Raw genomic sequence first — 10,427 nt, forward strand, 5'->3', positions numbered from 1 at the left:
TCTTATTTACAGATATACATTTTCTTGTCGCTGTGTTTTGAAATATTTTTTGCTAATTTTCCAGGTTTCCGGGTCCAGGTTTTACAATTTTATTGATCAGTCTCGATTAATTATGTTTTGGTGTCAGTCAAAAATAATGTGTTTTGAGTTGTTTTATAAGCAACTGAATGTTTTTTTCTATAAGCACAGGAATGTGAGAGGACCTTATTGTAGTTGCGTACTTGTAATTTTAATTCAATGCTCTAAAGGTATTCCAAAATAATTTGTTTAAAGCGGTTATTGAGCAGGTGTTTGACAGAGGCTATATACTTATTATGCTCCATCTATTCTTCATCACTAGCCTTTATGATATGAAGGAGACTTGACATTATTAACATAAAATCCCTCATTTATTATTTTTTCAGCTGATCTCTGGGTTGTTGGTACCACTCCCGGCCACTGGGCGGCGGTGTTGGGCGTCGCTGCAGGCCGCTCGGTCGCTCTTGTCTCTAACTGATGATGTGTCGAGAAAAGCCTGTCACTTCCGCGTCGCTGTTCAGTTGTGATTGGAAGTGGAGTTCACTGAACTTCCCACAATGAAAACAGAAGGGTTTCTTAGTTAGTGCCTCCACCTTATAAACAATCCCTTAAGATTGTATTCTCTTGTATGTCCTGGGACGTCAGAGTACCGGATACAGGACACGGAAGAAAACACGGAGAAAGCAAGCTAGCATTTTAGCTAGCCGCCTTGGCTGGTGGTCTGTCAGTGGCTGCAGGGTAACTTGTGGAAGATGGATTTCCTCTGTGACATAGTTCAAGCCTTGGTCGCGTTGGCAGCTCTAGGTTTTATTGTGGTAAGTAGCTATAATGTTGAGTTAACATTGTATTGGCCGGCATCTGCTGTAGCCTGTTTTAGCTTGTTTGCTATCTGCAATGTGAAGAAAAAGCTGTTCAAATGCGATAATTGACAGCCGCAGTGACAGTATGCTTTTCCCAGGAAGAGGGAGGAAGACTAGTACACCAAAAAATGTAAAACAAAATTCCCCAAAGTCGTAAAACATAGCATAATTTACCAAGTGGAATTGAAAGAAAGAATGAAAGAATATTTATTCTGTACAACCTATACATAACATACAAAAACACGCAGTCCAACATATGACTTGGACACACAAAGACAACATTAAAATGAAATGTTAAGTTAAAGTTAAACAACCCAAACTTGGCATGTAACAAAACTTGCCATGGCACCAGATAAAATCACTCAAAGTTGAAAAGACTTGTTTCTCACCCTCTACAAATCATGGTTGCAAATACTTCTGTGCCTCTGCTGCATTACAGACTCTAGTAAAAGATGTGACATGCAGATTTTGCTATTGTAGGTATTCATATTATACACATTGTACTTGACAGGAAGAGTAACAATAGGCCCATTCCTCATGTGTCTCCCTTTTCAGGTGCTCATAATGGCACATGTCACTGCGGGGATGGTGGACCTGACACGCCACGAGAAGGAGAAATACTTCCTCACCCCTACGGGGGAGAAGGAGCTTTTCCCCAGCCTTCATGATCCCCATTGCAGGGAGCTCTCTGTGGTGATCCCGGCCTACAACGAGGAGCTCCGAAGTGAGTGTTGCACCAAGGTTGTGACTGCAGACTGTACAAAGTAATGTTGGGAAATAGCGATTGAATTGCATTACACAGCTCATTTAGAGGATACATATAGGAGTACGTATATTACAAACTTAACTCAAATATTTGTTTGCTGCTTCAAAATTCCTCCAGCTTATAGCCAGTAACTGTACAGTTTGCTCTGGGTTGAATGATGAATAGTGCACCAATAATCAATAATCAACCATCCAGGTTGGTGCAGTTTAAACCCCATAATCAGCAGACTTTTTTCTGGGTTAATGTCACTGTGCACCTTCAGTACATTATAGGTGTTAATATATGTGTGACTGTGTGTCATTGCAGTGCCTGTGATGCTGGATGAAGCTATGGAGTACTTGGAAAACAGACAAGTAAGTGGTCAGCCTCATATGTGCAGTGTTAAATGTAATATTATCCATATCTTTACTGTAGTTTGATACAAGCGACACAGTTGAAAGAGTTTTAAAGCGATTTAATCAATGATCTACAACCCGAAGCTGTTTTATTATTCTCTGAAAGGTGAGATAGTCTCAACAAAGAAAGCTCTAATGTCATTGTTATTCTTAAAAGAGTCAGCAGGTGGCAGCAATCTACCTAAAAAGTGCCTGTTGTGAAACAGATCCCTCATGTTATTTCCCCTCTGCAGAAACAGCATCCCTCTTTTACCTATGAGGTCATTGTGGTCGACGATGGCAGCAAAGACAAAACCACAGAGGTGATAATTTTAAACCGTTTTTGGGAACATGTTACCAAGATTTCTATTTTCAGGTCACTTTTGCTTTGCTAAACATTTTGAAATCATACCAGCAGAGGTTTGTTTTGTGAGTGAGCACTGCTGTGATGTTCCGCCAGGTTGCTTTGCGGTACAGTAGAAAGTACGGCGCTGATAAAGTGCGGGTGCTGACGCTGGTGAAGAACAGGGGGAAAGGAGGAGCTGTGCGGATGGTGAGGCTGTCGATGTCAAACCACTGCATGTCTGAGTACAGCAAAAAAAAAAAGCATCAGTATAGAACTGACTTGATTTTACTTTTTTTTTTTTCTCTCTCTGTCTCATTTAAAGGGAACTCTGAGCTCCAGAGGGAAAGTCATTCTGATGGCAGATGCTGACGGAGCCACAAAGTTTTCTGACATTGAGAAACTGGAGGCTGGACTTAATGAGCTCGACCCGAAACCGGTGTGTTCAGATTTTGTTCATCTGTCTCACCTGCATGTATTAATAGAAGGTGGTTAGTGTGTGGCCATCCTAAAAATGCCTGTACTTCCATTTAGGAGAACATGGCAATTTCCTGTGGCTCCAGAGCTCATCTGGAGAAAGACTCAGTAGCTCAGGTAATTGTCTGTTTGGACACCAGAGCAACGTTGAGTGTATCCGTCTCTCCATGAAGTAACCACTGTTGTGTCTCTGCCACAGCGATCTGTGTTTCGCACATTCCTCATGTACGGCTTTCACTTCCTGGTGTGGTTCTTTTGTGTGAGAGGGATCAGGGACACGCAGTGCGGCTTCAAGCTTTTCACGCGCGAGGCCGCTCTCAAGACCTTCTCCTCTCTCCACGTAGAGCGATGGTAAGGACTCGCACTCCACCGTGGGCGCTTTATCGCTGAGTGTAATGATGGGAGAACAGCTGGTGTGTCCCTTTGTGTTTAAAAGACCCCGCTGAGCTGCTGGATCTTTGGGAAACAATAGTGTTTATTAACAGAGAAGCTCTCACTTATTTTACAATCCCTAAAGCTGATGTAGTTGTGATATTAGATCATTAACATACCTATCAGTGTTATGGGCACAATCAGATCAGTGCCAAAAATGTACTGTTGTTCCAGCCCCAGTGACTAGACCACTACATTTTTTTTTTTTTTTAAAGCTTTTAATGCAACCGTCGAACATCTGTTGTGCTCTTGTATCTGTCCTCTCACAGGGCTTTTGACGTGGAGCTCCTCTATATTGCCCAGTGTTTTAAAATCCCCATAGCAGAGGTGGCGGTCAACTGGACTGAAATAGAAGGTAGGTTTTTCAAAGGATATGTGGACATGTGTCCTCCCACTGTGCCGCCTGTCTGTACTTCTATAAATATCTCTGTTGGATGTCAAGTTCTTGATTGGCTGGTTTTTGAATATATTTTTTTATTCCCTGTAGATATTCCGTATTTCCATGGCAAGGTTTTGTTAATAACTGCATACTGTATAAGTTTATTCCCCACTCGTCTTTGTGGGTGTTATTATCTTCCAGCTTTGTTCTCTTTTGCTTGATTGTTTGCTTGACCAGTCCACTGAGTGAGTGTTGCTGTTTCCTGTTGATGTTTCACTCAGTTTACAATACATCAGTTCAACTACTTACCTAAGTCCACTTGGTACTGCTGTGATGAAATCTTTTCTGACAGAGTAAATGCATGGCCTGTCAGCAAACTGGCATATTTCCATTATTTGTCACATAGAAGTATCACTTGGGAATTAAAAGCCTGTGTGTTTGCTCTGCCAGGGTCCAAGCTGGTCCCGTTTTGGAGTTGGCTGCAGATGGGACGAGACCTGATTTTCATTCGCCTGCGTTACATCACCGGAGCCTGGGAGCTGCAGTCACCACATAAGACTGACTAGCCAATCAGACGAGCCCTGGTGTCGCTAAGACAGCCTATGACAGGGCCACCAAACCTTTGGAGGAGGTGGGATTAACAACCGTGTCCATCATTTACTGTAACCAACAACAAAGAACAGTGTATCACATCCTTCTCCTTTCCAGACGTCACTGGATGTGAAGTAATGACACAGTTGCGAGTCCTTCACGGTCCTGCCTTTATGTTTTTGTTTTTTTTTTTCCTAAATTCGGATTTTGGCTTGTGATGGCCGCCGTTACACGCACATTTCTGTTGCCGTGGGAACAGATTGTCTATATGACTGATCTGTGTGCTCAGTTACTTAATGTTTATTTTGTGGCCAATCAGCTGTAAGTGAGAGACTTGTAGTGAAAAGTGAAGGATCTGATTATCTGTGTGTCGTGATTCTGACCGCTAGAATGAATGTCAGTAAGAGATTTTCAAAAGAGAGGGGTTGTATTGTTAATGACGGGGGCCATGGGCTGATGGGCTGGTTGACTGAACCAAAATTAAAAAAAAAAAGTCAATGATTTATGATTTGAGAATTTTTATTATTAAGCTACGAACTACTGCAACAATTAGTTGATTAATGGATCGACAGAAATGTTGATTTCAGTAACTATTATGATGACTGATGAATTGTTTAAGTCATCTTTCAAGCAAAAATGCATTTTTACATTTGACGATTCCAAGTTCTTAAATCTAAATTTGCTGCTTTTGTGGTCTTACGTTGCGGGAAAATGTATGTAATACGAGTATTTGGGGGTTTTGGACTTTTGGACAGACAAAACAAGACATTTGATGTTGTCACCTTGAGCTCCATGATGTCGTAAAGAAAATAACCTTTCTCACTGTTTTCTGATGTTTTAGAGACCATACAGATAAGCTGTTAATCAAGACAATGATCATTAGTTTCAGTCCAACTGACAAAGTTAACGTAGCACTGTTCAAGTTCAAGTTACCAAGCGCTTAACCAAAGGAATAAAAAAGAAAATTAAACAAGACACATAAAACCTATAAAAATAATGATGTCAAGTGCTCAAACCACAAAGTATACATCTATAAAATCAAGAAAAAACAGGGGGTTTTTTTTAAGAAGTGCACTAATTTGGCTTCTCTGAGATTTTGTTGGATCTTCCTGTAAAACGTAACTTGACGCAGTACCGACTGTGGACGGCTGCTTTCATCTTGGCTCGCTGGTTCCCAAACTGGGGAGCAGCGTCTCTGTCAAGCATCCTTCAGAGCGAAATGTGCTCAGGAAAATATCTGTCAAAAGATATCACTACAACTCTGCAGGATCTGACTCCACTTACAGTTTATTTAATTTGGTATAAAATTAGATTTAACAGCTAAAATCCTCAGATGAAGTCAGCTGGCATCAGCTATATGACATTTTACGGACACTGCATTATCATGAGTTTGGCCCTTCCCTGACATGAAAGAGAGCGGGAAACCCTGGATTAACTTAAGTCATCCCCTGCCTGTCTACTAAGCCTCATGTGGACGTCTTCTTGGACAGTGTCCAGCAAGCGTTTTTGTGGTCTGGGTAAATGAGGTTCTTCATAGTGCTGTTTTCTTATGCAAGCCTGAGGTCTAGGGCTCGCTAATGCGGATGTCTCCGGGGCCTCCCAGAGCCCCCGGGGAGAGCATCCTGTTTGTGCCCTGACTGACTGACTGACTGACTGACTGACTGTCTGTCTGTCTGCGCTGTGCAACCAGTCAATACACAGAGAGGTAGTGAATCATAATGTGGCCAGTGTTTTAGCTTCCTGCCTCAGGAGTGACAGATTTACATGAAGGAAGGTATTTTATAGTATATTATTTATTAGTATACACGACTCCTGACATGTTTTTCTACAGGACAGCACTGAAATATGAATAAATCATTATTGAGCTGTTTTCTATGCTCATTTCTAAAGCTTGAACAAACAGCTCAACTGTAGTCATCCTCATTTTCCCCTGGTTACTCCTCTCTGCTTCTCAGAGGGTCCCCGGGCCAGACTTTGGAAATCACAGGCTTTGATTGACCACCACCTATTTGTGGCACACCGGCAGCTTATTCTGCTGGTGCATTTTGGTGATCCACCTGGTGGCTGGGGGGGGAAAAACCCAAAGGGTTTTAGACCGGATCCCCAGAGTGGTTTCACTTCGTGTTGGGAGTATTGTTACGTTCCGCAGCAGTTGCTGTAAACTGAAAATGTCAAACTTGTAGACTCACTGTCGCCAGGCGGGCTTGCGTCATTAACTGGACCAGTCACGGCACTCCCAAACGAGGGATCGTGTCCATCCGCAGTGAGAGGGACCTCTCCTCTGTGCGGCACCCAACAATAGATGATCAAACAACTTCGATTTCAAGACGGGGAGGGGAAAAAAACAGGAAGCTTGATTTTTGAACACGATTGAATTCGCCATAAGATACAGCAGATAGTCCCTCCTCGAGGCGATTTTATACTGTGCACATGTTCTTTTTAAGATACAGGTGCAGTGTGTGTGTGCACGTGCGCACGTACACATGAAAGTAAAGATAGCCGAAATGGTTATTTATTGTAGTATTTTACTAGGTCTCAGCTGGAAATGCTGTATCACTTAACACTCGAATATAAAAGATAAACAATTATTGATTATAAACTAATTTAAGCAGAGTTCCTGTAATCTGAGCTACATACCATTAGAGAACTGCTACAAAGGCAAAAAATAGCTCATTAAATGGGCGAATGTCACTTCCATCATCAGTGCACTTTAATCCCCAGTGAGTTATACAATATACAGTATGTAAGCTTAAAATATTACCAACCATTAATAAAAGACAGATAGGATAGTGGAAAAAGAGAAGTTACCACAGACTTAATTAATGACACAGGTAGGAAACAAACACCGTAAAACTCTATAAGACCATTAAACTACTACAGCGTGTCCTGTCATCAGAATAGTCTGGAAAAGGTGAACAGGTGTGATTGTTTTTCCTCCTGCGCTCCGTTAGTTAGAGCCAACTACGCCTGACTGAGACTGGGCCATGGCTCAGGTGGGACGCACGCGCGCACACGCACGCGCCTACTTGCATGCTGCTGCTGCTGCAGCTGCGGGGCCTGAATGTGAAATCCCTGAAATCCTGGGAAACTTCCAGGAGGGGGAAGGCGGAGGGATCTTACATGCAGGCGCTGCGGTTCCAGCCAGGCTGACGCCGCCGAGGCTGTGTGGCGCTCGGCTGGAGGAGCGGAGGCTCCGGGCTCTGCAGACCTGCCTGCGTCAAGGTGACCGCAGACTGCCGGGACGATACCGGAAGACTGAGCGGGTCTGCCTTCACAATAAAAGCGGAAATTCAAGGTGACGGGAGCATAAACCGTTTAGAGGGGCTGGTCAAACTGGTAAGTCATATATGAAATAACTGATAAAAACATGATGTAAATCTGCATGTAGACCTAAGTGAGATGTATAGTTTGTTTAGAATACACATGTATTGATTCCCTATATAATTACTATTTTTGGATTTTGCTTTTCTCGTCACTAATGTGTGATCTGGTGAGTCATTGCTACCTCAACACATGAAAAACTCAATTTTAAAAGCTTTTTCTTTATAAGTAACACTATGATTCTGTTTAAAACAATTTAGTGAAGTGAAAATTGCCATATCAGTATAATTAAACAACCTGAACATACAATTAATGATGTTTTATTATACTATTTGGTTATTATTTGCCCTTTTAATATGACATAAATCATGCTTTAGAGTCCATCTTCACTAGGAATGTCCATCTTAACCAGCAAAACCAGGAATTTACCCAAAATAATGCTAATATAATAACAATAATAATGATACAAATGTAATATTATTAATAACTAATGGTAATGTTTTCATAATATAAAGAAATAATATGGCCATCAACATCTAATGATGTGTACACATGTTAAATAGAGTTACAGGCTAATATAACTTGAATTGTCTTTAGAGCCCACACACATCTCCCATTCTTTCTCGCCGTTTTGTTATCACGCAAACTTGTAATTCCCTTCGTATATATAATAATATCATCTACTTCAGGAGCAGATCAACTTAAGGACTTTTGTCAACAACGATTTTATTTTGAAACGTGCAGCTGGATGCAGCGTTTATTGAGGCTGACTTGACACTTCAACGTCGACACACGCTCACAGACACAATCCAAACACACACACACACACTCACACTCACACACACACACGCTCATACTATCAGACACACACCTTCCTGCCCCACTGTGCTGGCCTCAACTTCCACAGACAGGGAAGTCTCCACGGCACGAGGCTGTCCGCGGTGCACTTGTTATCACAACAGAGGTGAGAAAATAAATAAATATTGTATATTTCCAGAATTTTTAATTAGCTTTCTCTTATGTCTTGTGTTGTGTAGCTGTCGCCTAGTTTTAATATGCAAGATATTTATTGTAATAAGGTGCTCACTGGCGCTGCCACAACTTCTTATGGATGAAATATTCTATTATGATCACATTTTGACTTGGCTGCGTTCAGACAAATGTAATGTTATAGATGATTATGGACCAGAAATCAATAGATGGGTCTACTACTACATTTCAGATGGGTCTGAAATGAAGGCTAGAAATATTATAAATCTTTTGACCTAATAATGATTCACGGTACTTTTTTTTTTTTTTGACTGGTTGAACTTTTTAGTGACATGTTATCAAACTGTGTCAAGAGTGATTTTGGAGTTTCTGATCGCACACCGTTCAGACAAGGTGCGTTTTTTTTTACAGGTTTAGACAGAAGCTGGAGTTTGTAGCTGCAAACGGACTCCCCGTAGTAGTAGTAAAAGGAAGCTGGCGTGTTTACTTTTTTTGGGAAGGGGTGTCCTGGTGATAAAGCATTAGGTAATTAGCCTATCTGAGCCTGCAGACTGAGTGACGCCAGGCTCCATAAAGCGGCAGCAGCGGCAGACTGATTGCCGCATTGAGCTTGTGCGCTTTTGCTGTCATTGTAAACCCCCAGCTGTCCGTTTGTCTGCGGGGAAACCGGCGTCGGTCACATTTCTGCCAACAAGCACTGGGTCTTTATCACCTGCGCGTATTTGTGAGATTCATCTCATCGAAGAAGCCACAAAGATTCAATAAGACACTCTAATGTGGTTCTGTTGTGTATTTTAGAATAATGGGATGAGGAGAACACTTGGATTGGGGGTCAAACATGATCTTTTGCACCACAGGAGGAAGATTAAAAAAGCAGTAGATCACCATAATAATCAGACTTTGCTGCGTGAATATTTGAGAAAAGTTTGATTTATCAGTAAGATGGTGCTGCTGGAGTGATGGGTGCTGAAGCACTATGAGCTGCCTGCTTAAATATAGTAGAATAGACTAAACACTTCCATACAACCTAGTTTTTATATGGACAGGAAAAGACAAACACAAAAACAGGGAGAGCTCTCTCTCTCTGTCTGCCTCCCTCCCTCTCTCTCTCCCTCTCCCCCTCCTGTCCTGTGATGTGTTCTGGCCAGACAGTACGGCTCCTGGGCGTCAGTGGCATGATCATAGAAGCGGAGGCCAGAAAGGACATTCCTCATTGTTGGTGAATCTAGAAATGAGCTTGGCCATCTTGCCCCGCTCTTTTTGAAACAGTTTTTGCTGCGCGTCTCATTTTCTCCAGAGGGGTAATAACCTTGTTGTTCAAGCGTGAGGGAGATCAGTATAGTGCAGGCATGGTCTCTGTATCAGTGTCCTGCTGATACAGCCTCATTATCATGGAAATCCACCTCCAGTGCCCAGATTGTTAAGTATGAGTAGAGTTTTGTTATGTGGCGTTCAGTCTTTGGTTTCACTCCAGACCATCTTATCACCTTAGTGACTAAAATCCCCTCACAATTAAATCCCAAAGTCTCCTTTCTACCTGGGAGCTCTTTCTCCTTGCTTGCATCTGTTCCAGCTAAATTAACAGCTAATACTATCTCTCACTTCTCTTGCCAGATGATTGAAACTTGACCTGGATTTCTGACTGCGTGAGGAATAACCTTCCCTGCAGGAGGCTTCCAGTCCAGAGCTGCCGGATCCCTCCTGTGCCAACACATAGGGGGGGGTTTAGGGTTTGTGCTGCACTGGCGGCAGTTCAACTCCTCCACCGGCGCTGCTCAGAAGTAACGGCGGAAAACAGACAACAGCCACTGTTTACACAGACTCACTACCTCTTTTATCCGTACCTCTGTCCTGGCTTCTCATTATTGGCCTCCCC

General features: G+C 42.3%; 1 protein-coding gene across 1 annotated transcript; it reads left to right on the forward strand.

Annotated features, from left to right (window-relative positions):
• The first annotated feature begins 539 nt into the window (after positions 1-539).
• Positions 540-4,741, forward strand: alg5 (ALG5 dolichyl-phosphate beta-glucosyltransferase). The gene is made up of 10 exons (XM_070843523.1): positions 540-833; positions 1,434-1,602; positions 1,951-1,997; positions 2,273-2,341; positions 2,479-2,571; positions 2,687-2,800; positions 2,896-2,955; positions 3,038-3,189; positions 3,540-3,625; positions 4,100-4,741. Exons 1-10 carry the CDS (start codon positions 771-773, stop codon positions 4,213-4,215), a joined length of 969 nt encoding a protein of 322 aa, XP_070699624.1. The 5' UTR covers positions 540-770; the 3' UTR covers positions 4,216-4,741.
• Positions 4,742-10,427: the final 5,686 nt, after the last annotated feature.

Source organism: Pempheris klunzingeri, chromosome 14 (assembly GCF_042242105.1).
Source record: "Pempheris klunzingeri isolate RE-2024b chromosome 14, fPemKlu1.hap1, whole genome shotgun sequence".
Lineage (NCBI taxonomy): Eukaryota > Metazoa > Chordata > Actinopteri > Acropomatiformes > Pempheridae > Pempheris > Pempheris klunzingeri.

What these genes read in the sequence shown, in the direction of transcription:
- alg5 (XM_070843523.1), top strand. Translation starts at nt 771, where the DNA reads ATGGATTTCCTCTGTGACATAGTTCAAGCCTTGGTCGCGTTGGCAGCT. An exon ending in AAGGAGGAGCTGTGCGGATG is followed by an intron (nt 2,572 to 2,686) that starts GTGAGGCTGTCG and finishes TCTCATTTAAAG; the next exon opens with GGAACTCTGAGCTCCAGAGG. An exon ending in TCTCTCCACGTAGAGCGATG is followed by an intron (nt 3,190 to 3,539) that starts GTAAGGACTCGC and finishes GTCCTCTCACAG; the next exon opens with GGCTTTTGACGTGGAGCTCC.